Source organism: Crocodylus siamensis, chromosome 9 (assembly GCF_052110815.1).
Source record: "Crocodylus siamensis isolate JL-2025a chromosome 9, ASM5211081v1, whole genome shotgun sequence".
NCBI lineage: Eukaryota > Metazoa > Chordata > Crocodylia > Crocodylidae > Crocodylus > Crocodylus siamensis.
Window position 1 is genome coordinate 73,003,979 of NC_143403.1, and position 26,348 is coordinate 73,030,326.

The 26,348-nt window shown below is 55.1% G+C and overlaps 1 protein-coding gene across 4 annotated transcripts in view; it reads left to right on the top strand.

Annotated features, from left to right (window-relative positions):
• MYO18B (myosin XVIIIB) overlaps positions 1-26,348 on the top strand; it is a 125,774-nt gene that overhangs the window by 54,318 nt on the left and 45,108 nt on the right. For all 4 annotated transcript variants that reach the window (XM_090063458.1, XM_090063456.1, XM_090063455.1 and 1 more), the window contains 13 exons: positions 1,681-1,746; positions 3,495-3,623; positions 3,877-4,020; positions 4,856-4,945; positions 9,371-9,490; positions 9,935-10,043; positions 10,727-10,851; positions 11,566-11,720; positions 12,343-12,466; positions 12,942-13,142; positions 14,008-14,118; positions 15,772-15,876; positions 18,106-18,258. In XM_090063458.1, coding sequence (XP_089919584.1) covers positions 1,681-1,746; positions 3,495-3,623; positions 3,877-4,020; positions 4,856-4,945; positions 9,371-9,490; positions 9,935-10,043; positions 10,727-10,851; positions 11,566-11,720; positions 12,343-12,466; positions 12,942-13,142; positions 14,008-14,118; positions 15,772-15,876; positions 18,106-18,258 — 1,632 coding nt within the window. The remainder of the gene's footprint in view (positions 1-1,680; positions 1,747-3,494; positions 3,624-3,876; positions 4,021-4,855; positions 4,946-9,370; positions 9,491-9,934; positions 10,044-10,726; positions 10,852-11,565; positions 11,721-12,342; positions 12,467-12,941; positions 13,143-14,007; positions 14,119-15,771; positions 15,877-18,105; positions 18,259-26,348) is intronic.

Here is a 26,348-nt window from a genome sequence, read left to right on the forward strand (position 1 = left end):
GGCTTGGGGGTGCTCTGTTACTATTAGTAAAATATTTGCAGAACTTGAGGCCCACTAAGGACCTCTTACTGGCGATGAATGACACTTAATCAAATCCTAAAGGAGGAAAAGAAAATGGATGAAAGTGGCACTGAAAATAAGGCACCTTGTATCATACAGAACTCAGTTGTGGGATCCTCTTCCCTACTGCACTCTTGGATTCATTTCAGCTCTCCAACTAAGGGCAAGCTCTCGTGAAATGTCCCGGCCCCGTTTTGAGACATTTTCCTCATTGGCAAGACTCACTCTGGTACCAGGGTCCGTCACACTGGGTGCATCTACATGTGTGCTTTACTGCGGGGCTGACTAATTAGCTCTGCAGCAAAGTGTCACCGTATGCACGTGCACCCCTATTAGGGCTCAGTAAATTAATTACCTCTGCTGTAGGACAGTGCTGTCCAGGACAAGTGCTTTCCCACGGAGGAGTAATTTATGCTGCCGCATGATGGTGACTGGCTAGCTGGCAGGTAGCCCCTGCGCCGTAGCACCCTCATGCCCCAGCCAGCCCCTCCACCACCCAGAGCCTGGGGCTGACCCCTCAGGCCTGCTGCCAGCCCAGGCCTGCTCTGCCCCAGCTCAAACTGCTGCGGTCCCGAGCAGTGAACTCCACTGTGAAGTGTGCTGGAGCTTATTGAGGCACACTAATTGCACATGTAGACACACCCACTGTGTTTCTAAGGGTGATAACCAAAGCCCTAATCACAGCAACAGCTGCCTGCAAGCAACTTCTGGGTTCACCAAGTCCAGCCGTGCTGCAAATTCTGCTCCAGGTCTTCACGCTGCGCGGACTGGGATGCTCTGCATGAACGCTCAAGCAGCTTTGCGGAGTAAAAATCCTGTGAATAAACATGTCGTTTTGTATTGTTTGCATGTCGTTTGGCTTGATGCGTGCTGTTCTAGGTATGGCGGCATGTCCGTGACACTGAGACACAGCCGGGGCTGGAAGGTAATTACAAAGGAGCAGGCACATGTCTCCTGCTAGGGGTGCTGGGCGTTTGCAGCGCTCTGGGAATATTTGAATCAACATTTTACATGCCCGACATGGCTGAAGGGCCGACGTCCCCATGCCCAGCCATGGTAAGATTTATCGTGCTGGTTTTCCCGAGAACTAACCATTATTTTTCTGACGGCTTCAGTTGTAAAATAAAAGATTGTGTAAAATATGCCCTTAATTGAGACCTGGGGGCAACCTCCCTCTTCAGGTCAGGGAGTGATGTGTCTGAAGCCATTACTTCCAAGCTCTCGCCGTGAGGCTGGTCTTTAATGTGGTTTATTGCTGTCTTTAATGCACGGTAGTCCGACAGGGACGGTCCCAGTGTCTCCCGTCACTCAGGACCTGATCAATAGCACACTGTGCAGCAGGCCTGCATTTTGGGTATGCTGGAAAAGATCCCCCCGCTGCCCCTGGACCAAGTAGGGTATCAAGTGTGAATGGCATGACGAGTACCCAGCACCGTGCGGCAGGTCACGTGCAGCCTGGCACTAACAGGACGATGCTCTATGTATGCCAGGGGAAGGTAAAGCTGGCAAGCCTAATCCCTGCTGATTTTCTTGTTGGGACACAAGCTGAACCCCGGTCCGCCTAGTCCAAGATCTAAGCAGCCCAATCCGACTCCTTCATCTGTTCTCCTTTCTCTCCAGGCGATGGAAGAGCTCTTCCAGGCCCTCGATCTGGAAAAGAGAAGCATCGCTGTGGGTCGCAGCCAGGTACGCGGTTGAACCACCCCCGGCGAGGCCATGGCGCCGCTCCAGCGCGATATCACAAGCAGGCAAAGGGTGGGATCTGCGTCCTGTTGTTGTGAAACGGCGAGAGGTGTTTTTCTCGCTTTCATTTGTAAGATTTTTCAGAAGCGTCTGAATGAACCGGCAGGTGAAACGCCGTGGGAGTCGGTGGCGCTGAGGCTCCTAACTGTTGTAGATGCTATCTCTAGATGAATCGAGTGTCAAGGCACGATACTTGAGAGCCGGGATCCTCCAAGGACCCCCGGTGCCCACCCCTCTTCGCTTCCCCGCGGCAATCAAAGGGCGTTAGGGAACAAATGCTTTTGGAGGGTTTCAGATCAGTTAGACAGAGCACTTCTGGATGCGGTAGTTGCCACAGTAACACAACTTGAACTTACAGCTGATAATCACAAAGAGAGATTAATTTTCTTCCCTCTGCCTCTGCAGCGCTCGGCAGAAAGGGACAATTCCTGGGCTCAGTCTTGGTACAGAAACAACTTTTTCATCCTGCATCCAGTCATTTGCCATTTTCTCTTCTTGTGCAACCCCCACACTTAATCAATAGTGCGATAGCAGTTCATCAAGTCTTGTTATATAGAAGTTGGGTTTGCCATCACTTTAAACATTGATTTTTTTTTTTTTTTGTTACTAGCCTCTAAACCCGCCCCCCCCCCCCCCCATTGTGAAGTTAAGACAGTTATTAATGAAACAATCAAATAGATGGTAAAGAAATCATACCATTTTCTCAAGGAAGCCCATTTTCCAGGAAAAGGTCCTTAGGAGAATTTGGAGTTCTTTAAACATGCAGCTTTCCAAGAATGGCATAACGTTCACAGGTATAATTTATTATTAACAGGAACTGCAGTATACGGTGGCTTGAGCCGTATGCATTTTGCTCGAGTAAGAGGTGAGAAAGACCTCTGCATTTTGAAAGAGGAATTGAAGGCTAAATCCAAGCACCCCTGCAAAATCCCTACAGTTTCTGGCATGTCCATCATGGGCCTGCAGAAAATAAATGACACGGCTAATTCTGTTCCTTCCTCTCCTGCCTTGGTACCTATCTCCTCGTGGTATTGCAGGGTGCTTACAGTACTGAAAAGGTATTTTCAGTAATGTCTTCCATGCAGAAAGTAGGAAACGTCCAATGGTCCATGCAAAAGGTCTCAAGGGTTTGCAGCTTTCAGGAGTGATTAATGTTCTTATCAGCAAGGGAGAGAGGGAGGAGGAAATAGCCGAAGCAGCGGGTGAGCATCCAGCTCGGTGCACTCAGTTCCATTAAGTTCCTAGGCCCTGGTCTTAAAAGGTAATTAGGCATCCAATGCCCACTGCTTTCAGTGGGGATTAGGTGCCTAATGCACTTGTGTCAGCTCAAGGTGTCAGGAGAGGTTCGTCCCCCCCGGACAGCGATGGGGGTGTTATGTCTGGGTACAGCAGGAGTCAGGGGGCTTTATGGGTGCTTCAGTGAACCATGGCAAAGCTGCAGCAAACAGCATCCTTCTGGCAAGAGGCTGTAAGGTGGCATCGGGACACGCGCTCAGCTGCAATGTTCCTCTAACGCTCACCCGCGGTCCGAGCAGATCCTTGCTCGGTGCATGGGGGCAATGACTGCAGTCCCCTGGCACGGTGGCACAGGGCTCTCTGCTCTCCCAGCAGGCAGGGTTGGGGGGTGCGGGTGAGGCTCGATGCCTGTCCGGCTTTGAACATGGCCAAGTGCTGCCCTTGCCCCCTCCTAGGTTTTCCTGAAGCCTGGCGTGGTCTCCAGACTGGAGAAGCAGCGGGACAAGCTGATCTCCCCGATGGTGATGCTCCTCCAGGCTGCCTGCAAGGGCTTCCTCTCCCGTCAGAAGTTCAAGAGGTTGAAGGTAGCCAGGATGGGGGGGTTGCCAAAGGGCTGTTGCTGTGGGGGGGCAGAGAGGCGGGGTGGGTTTCCTCTCTGATAGTGTTGCAGGTGTTCCCGTGAATATGCCAGGGTGCTCTTGGCACCGGGCATGGTCCGCATGAAAACCGGTTGCACCCAGTTCGAAGGGCAGCTGCCTGCTTTAGCCCTTGCCATCTTGTCCCTCTGGAAGGAAGTGGGTTGCTGGTCACCTGGTGCCATCGCTGCTCTCCTTGCAGATCCAGCGCCTGGCCGTGCGGTGCATCCAGAAGAACCTGGCGGCGTACCGGGCGGTGAAGGAGTGGCCCTGGTGGCAGCTGCTGTGTTGCCTTCGGCCCATGCTTAGCACGCACGTAACAGAGGACCAGCTGCGGGCCAAGGAGGTGCGTAACGTGGGGGCGGCCAGGCGGAGCGAGATGCTCTGTGGGCCGGTCAGGTTGGAAGTCATGTCTCCCGAGACTCCTACTCATGAAGCTCCCTGCTGGTCCCCATCCCAAAAGCAGCTTGTATCCTGGGACCTGCCCATGCTGTAGGAACACATCAGAGGCCAGGGATGCACCAGGCTGCTGGCATCTTGGCACAAATCACCTTGGCTAGGGAGAGGTGAAGTGCAGCAGTTGGTTCTTGCCTGCCTAGCCTTGATCTTTGCCGCGTTGGAGAGAGGGCCAAAGGCCCAGACTCATCCTTGAGGTACCAGGCTCTGCCCTGTAAGGTCAGGGGAGTTGGGCCTGCTTCCACCACGCCTCAAACTGGCCCATTTCAAATGCTCTCGGCTTGGACCCTGGTTCTGCTCAGCATCCGATGCCAAAGGGCCAGCGCACTGCCATGAAAAGCTCTTCTTGCACTTATGGTTAACCCACCTGCAAGCAGGGTGTCTCAAGAGAGCTGTTTCTGCCTGAGCTCTGGCCAGGTTTGGGAGGTTATTTATTTGATAAGCAGCATCCAGGCATTTGGGAGTTCCTCCAGGGCTTCTGAGCTTTGTTTCTCCCTGCAAAAATGTGCCCCGGGCACACACCAAAGCGAACGCTCCCTCCACTTAACGGCAGGAGGAAGCACCGTTGCGGCAATTTACAGTGAGCAGCCTTTAAACGCGCCGGGTAAATTTTCTTAATAAGGCAATTATGTCTTTTCCGCTTGTTTTTAACAGGAAACGATCAGTATATAAATAAGCCCGGGACACTCGGCTTCTGAGCCTGCATTTTGCTATTTCTTCTTTAGGAGGAGCTTGCGGTGGTGAGAAGAAAGCTAGAAACGTCTGAGCAGTCACGGCACGAACTCAGGCAGAGCACCGAGGGGCTGGAAAGCAAGGTAAAGGCCCAGGGGCCGGCTCGGCACGCGGCTCTCTTCTTTCTCAGAGGGTGCGAACGAATGAAGGCGCCTCCCAAAAGGGGCAGGTGAACAGCTTTCAGTTAGGTGAGGAGCCCGCCCAGTCCAAACCCTTCCCGCATGCCGAGCACGTGCACGTTTGGCCTCGCGCTGTGTCTGCGTGTCGCTCCTTTGCAGGTTGTTTAGCGAACAGGCAGCGCAGACGGAAGTTGCACAAGACGCGGTGTTTTGAACTGTCATGAGGGGTCAGGTTCTCACCCGACGGGTCCTTTTTTAAGTGCACTTGTCTTTGGTCATGGCTATAAACTGCTTTCTGTGGCCAGATCGGGCGAGTATTGTCACTTCTGTCTGCACCCATGTTGTCCTGGTTGAGCGCCATTCTCCCGTGTTTCTCATTAGCCGAGGATGTGGTGCAGGCACCTACCCTGGACTCATTCAAGAAACTCTTGGATGCTTATCCTTTGACCCCAGCTGACTTTCTGCCCCTGGGGCAGGGGCTGGACTCGATGATCTTCAAGGTCCTTTGCAGCCCTAACGCCTGTGAAGGATGGGGGCCTGGACCGTCGCTGGCTGGGCAGGTTCTCATTCTCGCTGGTGGATGTGGCTCGGCGCGTCCTTGAACAGTTGATTTTATTTATTTTTAATCTGCCAAGGAAACGACATGCTGACTAATTTGATCAGGTCACGTGCGTGAAATGGAGTATTTTATTTCTGTGGGGAGCCGGCAGCCTCTGTGGTTATCCGTCGGAGCGGGGATGGGCTGTTTCTCCGGGAGGCATCATTGCTTGCTGCCTGCTGCTGTTCTGGACGCGCTGTGATTTGAAAGACCACCTATTACATCCCGGCCACATGATGATTATAAAGAAGCTAAAGATTAGCAAATGGTCCTGCGGGCTGGACGGTGCTGGCGGAGACGGAGGGGCCCCGAGCGGAAGATGACTGGAGTTAATTGAGTTTCCCCGGCTCTGGGTGGGCCGTGGGGCTGATCAGATGTGCTCTGGTGTCAGCGGGGTAGGCGGTGTTGCAAAGGAGCCCATTAGTGTCAGCGAGCCAGGCCTTCAGAAGCAGCCTCATCTTGGGCTAATTAAATGCCCCTTGCTAAATGTCATCGCAGAAATCGTGCCTCGTCCTTCATGTTTCCGCACCAGTCTGCTCAAGCACTCGCGCTTCCCCGAGTCCTCCCAGGGCCCTTCACCGTCCCTGATCCCCACCCCGTGTCTCTCACTCCCTCGCGACCTCTCTTCCTCTCTCCCGGGGCGCCGGCGGGGTTGCTGCCCCTCAAACCGAGGCAGGAAGAGCGGGGAAGTGGCCCCATTTCCCCTGCAAGTGACAGCTCACGAAAGGCATCAGGTATGACGAGCGCTGAAAAATGGCAGTGCAAATGTAATCCGTTCTCCTGACAAAGCCCATAACGAGAGGAAGAAATTATATGCAAATGGAACATATTCTCATTACGGACTCCAGATTGCAATCTCGGCGACCTCCGTGGACACCCGAAGTAGCTTAGTCTAATGGGAGGAAGGCTAATAATGAGAGATGCAGGCAGGTAGTGAAAATACCCCGCCAGGCTCCGGGAGGAACGTGCGACCCGGTCGTTAGCTAAATGGCAGACTTGTCGGGGCTCTTGGGGCTGCGGAGACGCTCACCAGGGGGACGAGTTTTGCTTTCCTGAAAGACGGGGCGTTGCAATGCGTTTGTCATTAAACATTTGCTAGATTTGCACTTGACTCCAGGGGGACTAGGAGATATCAGGTGAGGTGATGAATCGACATCCAGGGCCTGGTTGTCCGGCATACTTGCAGTGGTCGGGTGCTTGTCGTTGCACTTTGTGCAGAGGATCCGCAGTGGGTGAGTTAAGGCCCATCTGTGGAAACTCAGCTGTCAAGGCTGTATGAAAAGACAACATTACCAGGACCAGATTTAAGGGCTTCATTTGGAGCGAGAAGGGAAAGCCCGAAAGTTGGCTATAAATATTCCTGGAGTGTCGGAGACGCTCCCGCGGAGCAGGCTGCAGCCCGGCAGGGGACGGAGGTGGTGTGATTTGCTTTTCAGAAAGCTAATTTAGATGTTCCTGAGAGCTGGGCGTGCTGCTTGGGACCAGGCACCGTGGACCACAGCCTTTTGTCTTCATTAATGGTTCCACGACGGCGAGCGCAGAGCCCTGAGGACGCGTGAGGATGCTGCTCGGGTCTGAGACGTCCATCAGCCCTGACCCCCGGCACTAGCTCAAGGCTTTCAACGGCAGTGGACGCAAACCCAAACGAAGGCAGGGCTGCTCCTAGAGGCTGATATTTGGTGAAACGACGTGGCCCCTTGAGACGGGCAGACCATGCCGGTCACTTAAGTCACCCGTGTTCAACCTCCTGTGGTAGAGCCGCCTGCGTGGCTTTTCTGCAGGCCGGGACGAGCCTTATCCCAAGACCCAGAGTATTGTTGAGCAGGGAAAGGCCTGGGTGCCTGGACCTGTCCTAGGAGGCAGTGACCTGTTTGGAGCCTCGAGGGAAAGTGCTGGCTCCATCTCATGAGGGGGCGGGACCCGGGGTGCATACACTTACCCCCATGCACACCTTGCAGCGAGGGGGTGGAGCGCTTCCAGGCCACAGCCTCTTGTGCCTCTTGCTCTATTGCAAATTAAATTTAGCGCTAATTGGTTCCAGCTGCATGGAAACCCAATTAGCCCCAATTGCAGCAGGCTGGGGCAGAGGCAGGGTCGGCCCTGGGCATAAGGGTTCTTTTGTGCAGCAAGTCGTTTTGCAAGGGGCATTGCTGCCACGCGCAGTGGCTCTTAGGACCTGCCTGAAGGAGTGGGTACCGCTTGTGTCTACAGATGGTTTGGCCCCGCGGTGGTGCTCCCAGGGAGACCTGCCTGGCTGCGGTCTCAAGGTCATCTGGGGGGTGCCAGGGGCTAGTGCTCTCTGGCCATCTCCTCCCTGCGGGGAGCCGTGGGGAGGGTGTACGGCCTTAGCGAGCTGCACCGTCTGTGCTGTAGCAGAGCAGGGGGAGCAGAGGTGATTGCGCTGAAGTACCATCGATGCTAACGGAGCCAGGATTTTTACTTTGGCTCCTCTCTGGGGTCAGGATCGGGGCCCTAGTGCAGGGAGCATTTGCACACGCACATGCGTGCATGCAGGCATGCTCCCCAGCAGGCTGTCGGGAAGTGAATCAGTGATGCCAAGATGCTGAATGCACTTCCGAGGGCTGGAAAGCTGGCCCCGGGGGAGGTGGACCAAGCTGGCCCTTCCTGACAGGCGTACGTTGCTCCCAAAACTACCTGGACCTGCCCCCCCTGGACCCCAGCACAGTGAAATGTTTCTGTGACCCCCCCATATCTTTGCAGAAGTGTTTCTGTTTCAGACAATAAGGTTCACAGCTCCTTTGTTGTGTTAACAAATCGGCGAATAATTAGTATTCATTTGGGGGACAATTAGGTTTTCACGGGCGCAACGAAGAATGATTTATCACTCTCACCGGAGACTCCTCTGTGTCTCTGCGCACGTAAATCCCCCCATCCCCGAGTCGCGGACTGGAGCTCTTTGGGAGGCTGGAGCAATTTGTGCTGTCCCCAGGGCCCCTGCGGAGTAATTACAGTGTTAATGAATTAGTTGGTCCGAAGTGGCTGGGACAGGAGGGGCCTGGCTTGCAGCAGTTGTGCAGACCGAACCACGGATGAATTGAGCTGTGGCTTATGAAAACTGATGCACCTCTGAATTGGTTCATGTCGGGCGCAGCTTTACCCCACCTCCTGCTTGACCTCGGAGACCAGCACGGCTAACCACCCTCTCTCCGTTTCTGGGACCAGCCGAAGCGTTTGGGTGGAAACTCTCCACTGAGCCTCTGGCACCCATCAGGGAGGATTTTGACCCAAATGCCTAGGGTTTGGCAAAGGCCAAGCTGCTGAGATCCTTGGGCGGCATTATAGCCATAGGTGGGGCACGCATAATGCACGCTATTAAAATGCTTTTTGAAGCTGGGCTGCACCTGAGAGAGAGGAATCGGAGAGTCGGCTGTGTCTGCTAGGTGTCCCCGGCTTGCAGGTGCATGTATGGACAAGAGATGGGCAAAGCGAGGCACTTTGGACACCAGGAGCGTATGAACAAGGCAGGAGGTGAATGGGTTGGTACGCCCGCAGCCAGGCGAGCGGGAATGCAGGGTCTGTGATCTCTTGTGGGCGGGTCGGCGGCTTGTGGCACCCCTTCGTCCCCTCTACGGGGGGCCCGTTCACTGGAGGATCGCGTTTTGAGCAGAAGAGCAAGAGCATCAGGCCAGCTGCTGACCTAAGCCACGGGGCCCCTTGCCTGGCTCGGCTCCCCGGCTGTCATCAGTCCTGTGTTCGGCCGCTCCTCCTTCGCTATTTAGCCAGCGAGGGGCAAGGTGGAGGGAGCCTCACCCCGTGGTCCCCTCCCCTAGGTCTTGGACTTGACGGCCGAGCTCACGGACGAGCGGTACAAAGGCGAAGCGGTCTGCCAGGTCTTGGAAGCAGAGCGGGCCGAGCGGCTGCGGGGGGCCCGGGAGCTGCGAGAGCTGCAGGTGAGTGCCAGGCAGCTGCCAGAGACAGCCGGGCAAAGCCCGATCGAGCAAAGGGCACGGGGAGGGGCTGGAGGGCAGCTCTGCTACTGATGCCCTGGGGGACCTTGGCCATGTCCAGTGTGAGCCTCACTCTGCTCATCCCTAGCACGGAGGCCGGACTTGCCCCTGTCCTGGGCAGAAAGGCAGCATGTCCAAGCGCATTAGTGTTTCTTTCCCTTTCCTGCATCGTTTCATCAGTGCTGAGCAGGCGCGTCGGAAATACCAGATAACGATCAGGCGCTGGCATGAAGGGCTGCCCCTTCTGCCCGTGCTCCTGGCGGGGAGCACGTGGGGTTCGGGCTGGTCCGTGCTCCGGGTCCTCGCCCTGCCCCGCGCTCTCTCGCTGCTCTGCTCCGGCCTCGGGTGCCGGCAGCCGGTCAGGGCTGAGGCGTTTCTCTCTTGCAGAGCAAGTACGAGCAAGTGCAGAAGAAACTGGAGTCGGTGGAAAAGCAGCTGGAAGAGACGCAGCAGCAGGTTCAGCTGCGAGAGCTGGGCATCGCGGGTGCTGGAGGTGGTAAGCAAGTGCCCTCCAGGGAAGGGGCCAGAGAGGCAGCTGCCTTCATCCCCTTGGAGGGATTATGGGGCCCTCCAGCAGCTCCCCTCCTCGGTCACTGCTGCCTTCAGCAGCTCGGCCCCTCTGAGCTCTCCCGGGAGCGACGTCCCGGCTCCCTTGTCATTGCTGAGCGCAGGACGGGCTCGAAGCGGGGCCGCCTCGGCTCGAGCGAGCCGCTGGTGGCGATTCCCCGTGCCGCCGGGAGGACTCTCGCTGCAGACGTGTCAGGACTGTTTAAACCAGTGGGTTTTGCAACGAGCCTGTGAAGCGACGGGGGGGCTGACCAGGGAGCGCTGGGCCCGTGTACCATCGGGAGCAGGTGCAGTGGGGCTGCGCGGGGAGGGGGGTGTTGGCTCGTCTCAGACTTCAGCTGCTCAGGGGTGCACACGGGATGGGATGCTTTCCGCGAGCTCCCTTCGCAGCCCGAATAAGCACAGGCATTAGCAAGCAGTCGGTGGGGTCCCCGGGCCTGGAGGACTCGAGGCAGCCCCTGAATTCATGAGGTGTTCATGTCCCTGCGAGGCTGGTTGCCTTGCCGGGGCTCCCCCTTGGGCAAGGAGGCAAGATGAGTGAACAGAGCCCAACTCCCACGTTAAAAGAAGACTACTTTGGGGTGCTTACGGGGGGTCTCTCTCTCTCGGCAGAAGAGGAGTGGCAGATGCGGTTTGACTGCGCGCAGACGGAGATCGCGTTCCTCCGAAAGCGCCTCGCGCAGCTGGAGGAGAGGCTGGAGTCTGAGCTGAGCTCCAAGAAGGAGCTGGAGCAGAAGGTGAGCCAGGGCCTCCCCCGGCGTTTGGGGGTGCGTGGAGCAGCGGGAGGGCCGAGATCCTCCTTCCCCACCTCGTCGCTACAACGGGAGCAGGTCCGTGAGCCAGGATGACCCGTATAGATGGCTTCCTGGGACGGGCTCGTAGAAATCATAGGAAATTAGGGTTGGGAGGGACCTCGGGAGGTCATCTAGTCCAAAGGCTACTGCCTTTGGGTATCTCCAAGACATGTCTCCCCAGCACCGTGTGTTTCATGACCTGTGCAAGAAGAATATCCATTATTGTTTGACTTCAGCGCTCTGCCTGCTTGCGAGAGCGCAGCACCCAGGAGCTAGCGCAGGACTAGCAGGAAGGCATTGCGGGGCCTTGCATCGTGGCCGGGCTCTGCAGGGAGAATGCATCTAAAAATGCTAAAAAAAAAAGCTGATTAATGAGCTTAGCGGTAGCGTTTTAGGGAAGCTGGATTTGAAGCAGCTTAAGGCAGCTTGATTTTCAGAGGCCAGGTGCTTGCGGTGAAGGCCCAAACCTGAGCCGCCAGAAAAGCCCGGTCGGTGTTGGAAAGCCATGGCCACGCTGATCCAGCTGCAGGAAAGCACTTCCCTGGTGGACTCTCCATCCTCGGAGGTGTTTGAGACCCAGCTTGACAAAGCCTTGGCTGGGACGATGTAGTTGGGGCTGGTCCTCCACAGTAAGGGCATCCCCGCGTTATCCCGCAGCTTGGCGAGGTGGAGAGCGCCTATGAAGGGGCCAAGAAGGTGGCGCAGCAGATGAGGAGGAAATGCAAGCGGCTGACCTGCGACCTGGAGGACACGCGGGTGCTGATGGAGAGCCAGCAGAGCCGCAGCCACGAGCTGGAGAAGAAGCAGAAAAAGTAAAAACCTAAACCTTCACCCTTCCGTTTTCGCACCCCGAAGGGGCAGGAGCCCTTCTCCTCGTCCTGGAGAGAGCTCTGTCCGTCCCCCCATCCTCGCCTCTGCAGGGCTCCCAGCTCTGACCTCCGCCGTGGGCTCGGCTCAGGGAGCAATCGTCACCGTTTCTTGCTCTCTCTGCCCCCATCTCCCCTTTGCCCGGCACACGCCAGACCAAAATGAGCATTGCAAATAGCGGGGAGATTTTCCCGGTGTGCTTTCATCTAAGGAGAATAGTAACGAGGCCGCGGCATCCATGCAGGCGCAAGACATCTGAGCCCATGTCTCTCTCCAGAGGCCTGGGGTCATATGAAATCATGAATCTCTTCTTCAAGGACCTGCCTGGGGCTGCCGGGCCTCCGGTGCGTGGAGTTGAAATGCAATCCCCATTATCCCATGTGGCCCCCTGACAAGAGGAGCCATGAAACGTCCCCTCAGAAGCACTAGCTGACTCCAGCACGAATGAGCACTAATAACCTGGGTCTTCCTCGCTGTCCCGCCTGGGAGCCGCTGCATGCAGCAACATCCACGTGTCCCCGCTCCGGCAGGTTGTCCCCAATAACGCGCGTGTTTCCCACGTGGCAGGTTTGACGTGCAGTTAGCCCAAGCCCTGGGAGAGTCGGCCTTTGAAAAGAGCCTTCGGGAAAAAATGACCCAGGAAAACACTGCCGTCAGATGGGAGATGGGGAAACTTCAGCAGAGGTTAGAGGTAAGGGGAAAACAGCCCTTTCTGCGGTATATTGCCAGGTCTCCAGAGCAGCTGTGTCAGCAGGAGCGAAGCTGTAATCATTGTAATTACCATAATGATAATCAGAGACAAATCAGGCTGCTAGAGACAACTTTATCCTGATTTCTTTAGCGTGCCGCAGGATGCGCAATGCTGGTACGTAGCAGGGGACAGACCGCTGGTTTTTCTGTGCAGAAAGACAGGCCCAAGCCCCATGCAAGCAACTTTGCCAACTTCGGTAGGAAGGGTGCAGCACAAATGGTGTCGGCACCACGTCAATCCGGCTTCGTGCTGGTGTCAGGCCAGATTTTCCAGATTGCGATGAGCGCTGCTTTTCTCCCATGTGCACTGAAGTCCTGACCCCACTGGGTTTCCAAGTCGAGCCGTGGGGGGAGGTGGTCTCGGGGAGCGCTAACTGGACGCCGGCTGAGCGCATGGGCTCTTTTCTCCCGCGCAGCAAAAGGAGCTGGAAACCTCCGGCCTGAACCAGCGGGTCTCCGTGCTGTCCTCACGCGTGCAGGAACTCACCTCTGCCGAGGCCCTGGATGAAAACGCGGTGCCTGCCCTGAAGAAGAGGCTCTGGGACCTGGAGGCCAGCACCACTGAGCAGCAGAAAGAGCTGAAGCACCAAGCAACCACGATCGAGCAGCTGGAGCAGGTAACCCCCTCCCTTGTGCCCGGGACTGGTCAGCCCGGCCTGCCCGTGGGGGTCTGCAGATGTCATCTTCTGCCTCTCGCCTTGTGGGAGCACCCCCGCACGGCTGATAGACCCCAAGCTCAGCGGGAAGGGTTTTAGTGAGCTATGCAAAGTGCGGCAGCTTCGGTGGGAGCCGCTAAGAGAGACGTTGTCCCAGGATAGTCTCTAGGGTTGGAGCGAGGCCTGGGTTCAAGTCCCTCCTCCAGAGCTGGATCTCTCCCGTCTCAGCTGGAGGATCCAACCCCAGGGCTGTTGCATCTTGGCTGCATTTGGATCGGGATGGGCTCGCGGTTGCGACTCCCGGGGAGGAGGAGGTGGCAGTGCTGAAGTCCCTGCTGCGCCTCTGGCCCTCGGTGCCGTCCCACAGTTGCGTGAGATGTGAGGAGCAGCGGGACTGAACCCAAAGTCCCAGGTGAACATGTGAGCCAGACTCTTGCTCTGGGTTTCTGAAAATACAGTCCCTGCCTATGCTTCCTGTGAATGCCCATGGCCACCCCAGTGTTCAAACTGGCAGGAAAAGCCCCGGGCGTTTTAGCAGCACCACGTTCACATAATCCCGGGTGCAGAAACCCTCCTGGCTTTGGGGATGAGTGGCAGGTGTGTCGCATTAGGGTGGCTGCAGGCCGTAGCAGGCTGGCCGAAGGCAGGTGCTCACTTTGTCAGCTTTCTGCTAGGAAATATTTAGCGTCCGTCATGGCCGAGCCGCCTGCCAGTGGGACGCTCTTCCACCATGCACGGGCAGTTGTGCCCTGCAGCTCTGCCTGGAAGAGCCCGGGCATTGGAAAGCGCACGGGTCGATCCAGCGCTTTGTCTCTGGTCTCCTCAGCTCCACCTCCGGCTTGAGATGGAGATCGAGCGAATGAAGCAGATGCAGCAGAAGGAGCTGGAAGACAAGGACGAGGAGCTGGAGGATGTTCGCCAGTCCTGCCAGAGGAGGGTACGTGCCTGTGGGATGTCTTATTAACCAAGCCGCTGAGCTGTCCGGAGGGAGAGGGGGCGCGGGGCTCTCCCTGCACGTGCTTTTGGCTGCCTGGGGAGCAATTATGGAATTAATTCACTGTACGACTCCGTGCCGGCTGCAACTGGAAGTTGTTCTTCTTGGCAAGGGCTTGTCTTGGGGGGAGGCAGGCACCGGGAGGCTTTAATGGAGCCTGGCCCCACCGGGCAATGGCTCGCTTCCCCCCTCCGGGTCCTTGGACACCTCTGCCTCCAGCCCCTGTCATTCAGCATCCCCATGAAGACTGCCTAGGGGAGCCCAGAGGAGCAATGTGAGGCTCTGCTGGGCCATTCAGCAGCTGGCTATAAGCCGGGGGTCAGCCGTCCTCCTTGCAAGCACACTCCATAGGTCAATGAGAATAGCTTTCTTCTGAGAGGTTTTTCAGGGGTTTGCTTTCTCATCGAGCCAAGCTGTGCAAGCCCGCCCTGGACAGCTGGGGCTGGTAGCAACCCTCCCTCCCGTGGACCGCGGTGGGAACCATGAATGCTCAGCTCTGCTGCAAAGCAGGCACCCTGAATCAGGGGAAACTATGAAGTTCAGCCCCCATCTCTCGTGTTAAACAAGGCCTGGGAATGCACTGCCTGGAGCAGAGGGTGGAGAGGGACCTGCGGGGATGCTGCTGCGGTGCCTCTGTCCCTGGGGCACCACAGCTGGGTGGAGGCTCTCCATCCCTTGCCCCAAACCCACCAAATACATGCATGTGTATATATATTTTTTCCAAATAAGTACACACCAGAGGTTATCTTAGAGTGGAATTGCATTACCATCTTGCTGGCTTTCCCCTTGTGAACCTGCCTTGCAAGCAGCTTCCTAGTCATGTCACCAGCGGGTGGGGAGCAGAGAGAGCTCGGAGGTGCCGTGCCGGCGGCTTGGCGGGCTGGAGCCGTCCCGAGGCAAGGACCTTCCAGCTGCTTGGAGCAGCGAGGCCGAGTCGGGAAACAAACCGCCTCCTACCCCTACTGAACATGGGTCTAGCCGCGCCTCCATCCTCCACCCCCGTCTGCGGTAAAGCTCTTTTGGGCAGTCAGTCCTCCCTCTGCCATGGGGGGCTCGTTACCTCCTCATGTGGCAGTACATGGTGCTGGACCAGAGGCCGAATGAATTCGGTTCGTTCGGTCCCCCCAGCCCTTCCCGGTTCTCTAGGGGTCCCCGTGTGTAGACATGCGCGGCTGCATCCTTGCCTCTCCTGTGTGAGGTCCCCGCTATTCCCACTCCTCTGGGGAGGAATTGCAGAGGTCCCTTGATGGGCCCAAGGTGGCCAGGCTTGTTTCCAGGTCCCGAGGAGCTGTAGGGCCTGACTTGTCCTTGGACTAGATATTATTGGCTCTATCTAGGCATGAACCAGTGATTACTATGGATGTGGCAGGTTTCACTGCCTGCCCATGGGCCCTGGCTCGCCCGTGTGTGCATGCCTCCCCCTGGGATCATGCGGGTCTTCGCTGCTCGGGTAATGAAGAGAGCGCAGAACTCGCGAACAGCCCTGCTTTTCTGTAAACCACGCTTCGGCAGGAGTTGCTAATTTCCTGCCAGCCGTGCCCGGGGAAGGGGTCACCTGCTCAGCGGTGTCCGTGTGCGCCTCTCACCTCTGCACAGCTCCGGCAGCTGGAGATGCAGCTGGAGCAGGAGTTCGAGGAGAAGCAGATGGTCCTCCACGAGAAGCAGGATCTGGAAGGGCTTGTCGGCACCCTCTGCGAGCAGGTAGGAGATGGGAATGCATCCGGCCTCGTTTTCCCAGACCCGGGGATGCGGCAGATGCGCACATCTCTAATCCTTGACGGTAGCACGGAGCCATTAGGATGCCCCCACTGCAAACACAGCTGCCCTTTCAGCAGTTACCCTGGGCCAAAGGATTTGGTTGGAAGACAAAGGCAGACAGAATGGGGCAACATCATCCCTCTTCTAGCAAAACCGCTTTGCAGCTTGCCCTCTTCCCACTTCTGCCTGGTAGGCACAGTCCTACCTACCAGATCTTATGCCCACTGTCTTGTGCGCATCTGGTAGCAATGGGTAGCGTTTAATGTGGCCAGCTTCACTGAGTTTGGGAACCGTGTCAGGCACCATCTGCAGTGGGGGGTTGCTGTGGAGAGGCCTGGTCCTCACCTGCATACCCAGTCTACAGGCTGGACAGCCAAGCAGCCCCGCTGGGTGATCTCTCGTCCCTTCTGTCTGCACCGCCTGCAGGGCTCTTGGTCCTTATGGTAATGTTTCCAAAGTGCCTTTGCACAATTCAGCATTATGATGCAATTAAAATGGCTTTACAGCAAGGCTATGCACAGGAGAGTAGGAGCTAATTATCTGGAGTTATGGCATGAGCGAGTGTAACGCTGGGTCACTGGCACAAGCTGGCGGGGATTCATTAGGTCTGGCAGTTGTGTGCGTTCATTAAATTCAATGAGTTTTGGAGCCTGGCAATGCTGTGCAATGGTGGACGTATTTCAGGGTAGATGCAAAATGGTCTAATGAGGCCTATCCATAACTTCCTGTAGGCTTTGAGCTTGTAAAATGCTTTGGGAACTGTCAGAATAAATCCTGCTTTATAAATGCCGGGTATTACTACCTAACAGCCCGGCATGTTTCTCCTGTTTGGTAGAGTACATAAATTAAGATGGATGAGTTTGGTATGTGAGCTGCAGAGCGGCCTAGTCACCAACAGTGTTACAGGGTCTTTTTCCAAAGGAGGTAGCGGTAGCTACATGGTCCATCATGTAACCTCGGCCTCCGAGCTCTGCACAGACCGGCCGTGCCGCCCGTGCGCAGATGCAGGACAGGAGATGGGCTCTGCCCCGAGGCAGGGCTGGGACAAAAGCAAATCTGCTATGCTTGCAGCGGCCACTGCCTTGCAGAGGGGCTTAATCTTATTTGTGTAACAATCAATTAAAGCAGCAGAGAAGCCATCCCTTTCTTCGGGTTTCTGAAAAGTGCTGCCCAGCTTCAAGGCGGGTTACCAGATGAAACCCACATAATTAATTTTTACCAGTGAACAGACAATAGCGAACATATCTGAAGGCGCAGAAGAGAGATAAATGAAGCACAAATTGCAACGCCTGCCACTTTCCAATTAGCCGAAAAAGCAGGCACTGAAACCCCGTCCTTGTTTGTTGGGGTTTCTCTAATTCTCTTATCCTTGTATCCATGGTTACTCCCAAATTCTTTCAGGGGGAGAATATTTTAAATTCCCTTCCATTCCCCTTTCCTGAAAGGGCTTCAAAGTAATATCGTGGCAGAAAATTGCCAGGTGAAGATGCTCCAGAACGGCATTATAGCTCACCGAATCTCCCAACAGACAGACCTCTGCCCGCAGACATGGGATGCACGATGCAGCCGCAGAGCAGTCATTTTCCAAGAGTCCTTTCGTGACAAGCAATGGGCGCTTTGCCTAATTCATAAGGAAACCTTTATTAGCTGTGGGTTTGGTTTTCTCTTCCCCACCCCCAATAAACTGCAGGGTTGTGAGCCCACCCAGACATGCTGCCACCTCCTCGCCTTGTTCTTCTATGTGAGCGGCCGTGGCAGCCGTGAGCCCAGCAGCAAGGAGGGGATCGCATCGGTCCTGCTGCGTTGGGGCTGTGTGTAAGGGTGGCTGCAATGCTTCTTCAAGGGCTCAGATGAGGCTGAGCCCCACGTCTCATCCAGATGAGCAGAGATGTCTGTTGGCATCTGCTCGCTGCTGGGTGGGGGTGACCGGGTAGATGAAATCTCTTAGTGATGCTGTGGAGCGGGGTAGATCCTGGATTAGCCGTGCCCATACATTGCCTATAATACATGTCACGCACCGAAGAACCTTTAATGTGTTAGGGACCTCCCAAATCACCCCAGACCATTTCTTTGCTGCTCCTTTGAAATTTACTGCTTCAGACCAAGCCCGCCTGCATCTTTGCATGCACACGAGGCTAACAAAGACCTTTCCGTCCCCTTCCCTCCCCCAAGATTGGGCACCGGGACTTCGATGTAGAGAAGCGGCTCCGGCGGGACCTCAAGAGGACGCATGCTTTGCTCGCAGACGTGCAGCTTCTGCTGGCGACCGCGGGAGATCCCGGCCCGTCCGTCAGCAAAGAGGAAGTGGAGAAACTTCGCGGTCAGGTGAGAGGCCGATATACCTGCATGGCGTCTTTCCATTCGGCGCTTCTGTTTCTGTGCGCAAAGGTGCTAGCGCATCTCCAGTGTCCCAGCATCAGCCCTCTCCAACTAGCCTTTGCTAGCATGCAAACCTTTGCTGGTTTAGTGCTGCACAGTCAGGAAATCTCCTCTGTGCATGGACCCACACACTCGCTGGCGAGGCCCCTGCCTTAATAACTTGGATTTGCATGTCAGGGTTAGGAACAAACATGCCTTGGCTCCGGTAGGGCCAGATTCTTGTAGCTTCATTAACGTATTCACATCTCAGCCTTTTTCCCAGAGAGCTGCAGCCTAATGAACCTATTAATTCTGATACTTCATAGCTCCCCTCAGTATCCTACATCTCCTGGCTTGCTTATTCTTGGCCTCTACCTTCAGAGGAAGCTAGACCCTGGGTTGGAAATGGTGTGTTTGAGGGCATCGCTGCCTGGCACGGCGAGTTGGTGGTGGAGACTCAGGCTGCTGAAGTCAGTGGGATGCTGCCGGAGGGCTGCGTACGGAGATTTGCTTCTACGGCACTGGCAAGGTGAACCAAGCACGTAGGGGCCGAGCGGAGGCTGCGCAGGAGGGACGTGAGGCTACCTGGCAGCGATTAGTCACATCTCCAATGCCAGGGGAAACACGAAGAAAACGCTGAACTCGGCCCTAAAGCATCTTGGAGTGAACTTCATTTACTATGCATGAGATGAAGGCTAATGGCTGTTTTGTGCTGTCCGTCACCCACCTCATGAATAGTGCTAAACACATCTAGCAAAGCAAGGCTGGCATTTCCCACAGGCATGATTCATTTAGCTGAACCAAGGTGGAGCTGTGAGATTGTATGGGGCAAGGCATATTTACAGCATTTACCTTGTTAATTGTGCAGCCCGATAGCGGCAGCTTCCAGGCACACGCCTGGGCATGAAGCTAATGCATCTCGCACCTCTTTGCAAAGCATTTCCTCCCCTCTCCAGTGAATTGTGTTGGGCACTATGTATATAGCCAAGGTGACTACGGTTGCATATGGTTTTTTGGTCTTTCCTTTTAGAGCCCAAGTTATCGGTCTTCTCAACCAGTTTTCTGTCCTTTCAGTAAACGAAATCCCAAGGCTCAGCTTTTAGTATCTGTTGTCATGGAAATTGTTATAGGCACTGTGTATTACGTTCCAACCTGGGCAGGGAGCAGAGTTTAATTTGCTCTGTGCACCACCGTCCTGCGTGCCGTAACTAGCACGGCACAGAAGCGAGGGAGGTCTGTCCTGAGACATTTCCTTATTCATTTTTGATGGAGGCTCATGGAGGCTTCAAGCCATATAGGAAAAACCCCAACAAAAGCCCTGCCAAGCAGGGTTTGAACTCCCAGCCCTTAGCTGCTAAATTGGGCACACTAGCTGCCTTTGGTTTTCTGAGAGTCCCCTAGTCCTTGGGGTGTGTGGCTAAGAGCGGGTCTGGGGGTCCTTGCACGGCACAAAGGACGAACCCCCAGCTGGCTCAGAGCAGCTTCTGGCCTTGGAAGATCTGGGCGTGCCTACATGTGCACTTAAATGCTCATTAGCCTATTTTAATGCATATTAAAGCATCACTCAACATGCATGCTTTTTAGTTAATGCACAGTAAATAAGCTAATACACGTTAAGCATCATTAGAAACCCATGCTCTTTAGTTAATGCACATTAAGACAGACTAACGTGCACTTTCCTAGTACCTCACAATGGAGGTACTAGATTTAATGTGCATTACCTAATGTAGACGTGCCCAGAGGTACTAAATTTAATGCACATTAACTAGAGCACATTAATGCAGGTGTAGATGTAGCCTGTCTGCTCACATGGGCATGGCCTGGGGGTTTCTGTGTCTTTGAGCTTCAGAGGATACCGGCCTCCAAGGTGCCAGCGGGAGCCAAGGACAGCGGATGGTTTGCTGTTTCTTGGGAACGGCCAGCGGTCCGATCTTGCCCTTCGGTGAGCTGTGCCCCCAGCCTGCCAGGGTTGTTGGACTTTGACAGTGGAAGCTAGAGTGTTTTGCCATTTCTTCTCATTGGCAGCCGTGGCATAGATGTCCAAAACACCTTAGCTTGTGCTTCCCGGCGTGCCAGGTGTGGGACACGGGGGCCGTTTGGGAGCCAGAGCCTTGCACTGAGCTCCTGCTCTGTGACGGATAGCGGCAACCCTTGCACCCGCTCAAGAACGCAGCGTGTCAAGGAGGAGCGAGCGAGCAATGTTGATTTAATGACACCAGTCTTCAGGAAGCATTTAGTAATTAATCCGCGTTGTACGTTTCCACTGGAAACAAACTAATCTGGAGGCATAAGCAATTGCAGCAACAGACATCTATAATTGAGATAATGGCTCTGCATAAATAACATCTGCGAGCAGCAGCTGGTGCCACCGGGCACGGAGGGAAACGTGGAAGGTGAGCTCAGTTGCGAGCCCGTCTCTGTTTGCCCTGTGCCGCCGACCGGAAGGAACGTGCGTGTTGCTCCGCTTCGCTGGTGTTTGCCCTGCCGCCGCGAAGCTGCCTTCGCGTCTGACGGGGCTTGCTCAGCGCCGGGGGCAGAGGAGGCTGCCTGCCATCCAGGCGCACTAGGTTTCGGGGAAGGCACCCCGCATATGCAAAGGGGCAGCAAATAGCAGCCCCCAGTGGGTGCTGGGTCAGAAAGGGGGAGCGGGAAGCTTAGCTGTGGCGCATCAGAAAAGCCCGCAGTTTCGGGCCCTCTCAGAGGCAGGAAATCACCCTGCTCGCTTTGGGTTTAGGGTGTCCAGGCAAAGCGTATTTAATCGAGCTGGACTCGATGATCTCCCGAGGTCCCTTCCAGCCCTAATGTCTATGAAATCTATGAATAATAGCTGTGGTCCCCAGGAGGCCTGATTAGCTGGCGTAGTGCTGACCTTAGGGTTTTTGGGTTAAAACCTTATGTGCTGCTCCACTTGCCCGCCCCATCCCACAAGGCTGTAGTGCTATGGATGCCAATTAGTGGCCATGCTGAGCTGAAGCTAATAATCCTCTCGCCAGCTGTGCTGTCTGCTCTTCATGCACATGTGCCCCCTGCTCTCGCTCGTCTACCATCATTCATTTAGGGATCCCGCGACGAGCCAATGCGTCTTCTGTGTATTTAGGGCAGTGATTCTCGACCAAGGTGCCTTGAGATCCTTAGTCACAGAATCGGAGACAACGAGGGAGGAAGCGACCCCGGGAGGTCACATCTAGTCCAGCCCCTGCTCCAAGCAGGACCAGCCCCGACTACATCGTCCCAGCCAAGGCTTTGTCTACCTGGGGCTTAAACACCAACAAGGGTGGAGACCCCACCACCTGTCCCAGTGCTTCACCACCCTCCTAGTGGGAGAGTTATTCCTACTATCCAGCCTCAACTTCCCTTGCTGCAGCCTGAGCCCATTGCTCCTTGTCCTGTTGTCTTCCCCCACTGAGACCAGCCCAGCTCCATCCTCTTTGCAGCCCCCCTGCAGGGAGGTGAAGGCTGCCATTCAATCCCCCTCGGTCTTCTCTTCTGCAGACTCAATCAGCCCATTTCCCTCAGCCTCTCCTCCCCAGTCCTGTCCCCCAGCCCCCAAACATTTTCATTGCCCTCCGCTGGACTCTTTTCAATGTGCCCACAGCCTTTCTTCAGCGGGGGGGCACAGCTGGACACAGGACTCCAGATGTGGCCTCACCGGTGCTGAATAGAGGGAAGAATCACGTCCCTCGATCTGCCGGCAACGCTCCTACCGATGCAGCCCAGGACGCCGGTCGCCTTCTGGGCATCAAGGGCACACTGCCGGCTCCTGTCCAGCTTCTTGTCCCCTGTCCCCCCAGGTCCTTTTCTTTCAAGAGTGCCATAGGATGACATGCTGTTAGTACTGCTAGGTGGGTAAACACAATTGACAAGAGCAACCCAAAGGTTTCCAACAGGAATCCAGAGCATTAAAACAATTCTGATCTGGTTGAGGCCTTGGCAACAGAGGAATTGCTTTTGTGATTTTTCTGTAGTCAAAAACCAATTGAAAATCAAGAGCCGGGCCTTTTGGAGGATTGCCTTATGTCTGTAGAGAGGTGCCTTTAGTTGTGAACTCCTGATTTAGCTTGTCTGTGGGGCAGGGATGGGCTAGTAGCTTCAGGAGCATCTCATCTTTTATGCTCTTTGCTGTGGAGATGAGCTGCTGGTTAAAAATGAAGTAGGTGCAGAGCTGTGCTGAAGCCTGGATGAAGAGACCCTGCAGTTTTGGCTTTCTGTGGGCTTGCACGGTCTTGGTCTTACCGTTTCTTAAATATTTGCCGTAGGCTTCTTGGAAAATGTAGACCTTTGTTGCAGAGACCAGTGGTTTTGGATACAGCTTGTGTAGCAGGCAGGCCAGGCGGCACTGGAAATGCGGGCACAGTCCTCAGTGAAAGACTGTACTTGCATTTCGTACAGAGCAATCAGTTCACAATAAAGCATTTCTCACGGGAAATTGGCTGCCTCCCCCACCGCCCAGAGTGTTAACCAAGCCAAGCCCCAGGGTCTGGAAATGAATCCTGCCTCTGTCTGGACACGCTGCTCAGGATGGTGCCAGCGTTCAGTCATTAGGAGCTCGTTTGCATGGAGGGAAGGAGCTCTGAGTAGCAGCCACGGTGCAGCGACGGCAGAGAGTGCACCCGGGGCCAGGCCTGGCGGCAGGGGGACCGTGGCTGCAGCTCGGACGCGGCCGGTCTGGACCCCCGAGCACCCTTCTCCGCGGAGCGCTTGCTTTCCAGCTAATAAGCTCCCTTCCCTGGCTGCTCCTAAGCCCGTTCCTGACCCATTTCCTCCAGTTATAACACCGCCGTTAAAAAATTAATCCCTGATCGTCCCTTGCAGTGCACTTTGGCACTGAAGACGGATGTCGCGCGTCCGTTTTCTCTCCCCATCTCCGTCTCCAGGGTTGTTAATTGGGCAGTTCGTCACTGCTCGGCAAGCCTCTCTATATAGCCATTATTTTTTTTTTTTAGCAAAGAAGAGTTGCAGTGACTGACCCTTATGGCATGCTTTCCTAAGGGATAAACCGCCGGGCACAAAAGGGCGTGCTGCTGACTGCTACCCAGGCTTAAAACCTGCCCCTTAACTCTTCAAATGTTGAGTTGCTAATATACTTACGAGCAAATGCATTGCTTCTGTTTTGCACAGACTGGCCAGTTCTCTGCTAGGAGCACAGCGTAGGCTGCAGCTGGTTAAATCCCAGATTTTTTTTTTTCTTCCCAAATCCTCTAATTCAAATAATGACATTTAAAACCACCAGTAAGCAATAAAAAACTGCTTTAATATGAAAGGACTCCAAGGAAGCTATTTCTGAATGAAAAGGTTTTTAGTGCAAAAGAACAAGGCTGCTAAACAGTACAGCAGCTGCTCTAGCTACTCATTGGGATTTATGGCTTTATTAGGGGTAGGAAATGCTGGTTCTTGTACATAAGCTCTTTGCAAATTCCAGCTACACTCGGTCCGGGGCCTCAGCCCGGGCGTGGGAAGAGATGCGGGAGACGGGGTCACCTGCACGCGGTTGCTCAGGTTCGGGGGGGGACTCGCAAGCAGCTTGTTGTGCAGGCAGAAGGCAGGGCAGGGGAGCACCTTGGAGGCTAACTGGTTCAGAGATCACCGTGCGAAGCACCTTTGGAGGAGGAAAAGGCCATCGGGGAGTCAGAAGTGCTGAGAGAGAAGGAAGGGAGGAGGAGGAGCATCTTGTGCAAGACTTCTTCGGGGTCCAGGCTGGGAGCTTGACAGGGCTGTGACCATGCATAGGGTCGGTGTCCCCTGCTTCAGGCCACCCCATGCATCTCCTGCCCCTGCGCAGTGGGGCAGACGGAGCCGGCCGTGTGTGTGAGCTGCCTCGCATGTATCTCCCCTGGGTTGAAGCGGGGGGGACTTGGCCATGGTTGGGGCGTGCAGGGCGCCGCGTGGGGTGCCCCGCAGGCTGGGACCACGTGTTTGAGCTGGAACGGGGGCTCTGTGGCACTGCCCGCCCTTGCTGCCCTTAGTGCGGTGCTTCCTCCTCTTCCAGGAGCAGCTCTGCTGCTTTTCAAGTCGAGCCAGTTGCCATCTCCCACCCCTCCTTCCCTTATGCTCGGTCCGGCCGGCAGCTCAATGTCAGGGTGTCCTCCTCCCCTCCTGGCTCCGTGAAGGTGTCACTCCCCAAGGCAGGCGATCGCGCTGCGCCTGGGACTCGCTGAGATGAGGAAGAGGATGCCGGAAATGCAATCAGTGAGGGGCCGCGTCTCATCAGCCCTCAGGAAGCTTTCTGACTGCCTGGTCAAATGCCTTCATAGGAAAAGCCAAGTGATTTGGGTAGGGGCTTATAATGAGAAGGTCCTACCAGCTTCTCTGTTGCCCTCTTCCTGCAACTTTGCATCATAGGGCCCTCGGCAGCATCTCTTTTTAATGCCTTGCTAAGGTCCTGACCCCATGGCAAGGCTTTGGCTGCATTCAAACCACCCTGTGATGATGCCCGCCCTGAAACGCAAATGATTTCCAACGGCATTCACAGCAGGGCCTCCAAAACCTGATCAATTCTATGTGCCGCTCCACGGATAATGAGAAGAATAAAAACTTCCCTAAGACGTTACATTCTGGTTAATCCAAACCCATATGGTCCTGGAGCATCGTCTGGTATCCTAATAAGTCTGAAGCATCCACTTAAGACAGGTATTTAACAGATGGCTTAGCATAGCTCACTAATGTTATTCATCAGTTCATCCATTATGTATTTTTTTTAGGGGAGTTTCAATTTGCTTTTCCCGAGTGGGAAAATTCCATTAAACGCAGCAGAAGAGAGGTGGGCGTTTAATGAGAAGGAGTACAGAGAGTCATGTCCAGAGCCCCTGGGTTTATTCGAACCGAGGGAAGGGGAGGTGGGCTTCTGGAGAAGGTCGTCTCCTCCACGGTCGCCGGCACGGGCACTTCCAGCAGCCTCGGACGTGGTGAAAGCTGAAGGGCTCTGGCAGGCAGCATTATCTATTTGAGACTGGGTCATCAAAGAAGAAGCAAGCCAGGAGAGGGAAGAAGCAGAGAGCATCCCAGGAAACGGTAGCATGAGGGTCCGCATCATAGGGCCTGCTAGCAAAATGTACCACCTTTCCACTGGCTTTGGCTAGCCCGTGGAGAAGCCATGCTGCCCGGGGAGTGATGGATCTGTAGTTATTTTGCTTTTAATCTGTTCTCGATATGACAAAAAGGCACAGCGAGCTCTGGCCTTGCCGTGCTGGAGTAATCTCCCACCAGGGCGGCTTCATGAAAAGCTCATCGATTAGGCTTGGCTATGGCACATCACGCTGTGGTCGAGATGTCTCCTGGTCTTGTGACTGTCCAAGTTCGGAGGAGATGTGCACCGGGAGAGCCTGGACCAATAATGTGCCCACATCCATGAGCCTCGAGGCAGAATATGACCTCCCATTTCTGCCCTGCATCATTTCTGGATCCTTGCTAGCAACTGGCAGGCCGAGAGCTTCATGAGGCTGGCTAAAACCTGCGCTGTCCGGCCGGATGCTCTTCCTACCCCCATCTCGCCATGAGCCAAGAGGCAGGGGGTGAATTGTCTGGGGCAGGATGGGCACGGTGATGGGGAACGCCACAGGCACGGTGGAGGAGCTGGCAGTGTGTTATCTGTGCAACCCCAGGAGAGAAGGATTTGATCTGTAATCAGAGAGTAGCCCAGGTACTCACGGCAGTTTCAGCTGCTTCTGTTTTCTAAAGCAATTAGTGCTACACCATAGGCATCCTTGGCTCCTCTGTTGCTGAGTGAAACTCATTATAATCCAGACCCTCCCAGATCTCTCTGCCATGTGGACATGACACAGCTGCTAAAGGACAGCCGGGAGGACTGGCGTGCTTGCACGTGCGTGTGTGCATGGAAAGCAGCTTCCCTTCGGAGGAGAGGAAAGCACAGGGATGCGGCACTCATGTTACCTTTCTCCAGACTCGTCTCATTTTGGGAATCGGTGGGAATATCATTTTAATAACACTTTTATGGGATCTGAACCAGGCAATGCCCCCATGCTGTAGCTGGTGCTTTCATGTCATGTTTCCAGCTGACTTACATGCCTGGAGGTAATCCCAAGCGCGGTCGTTTAACAGGG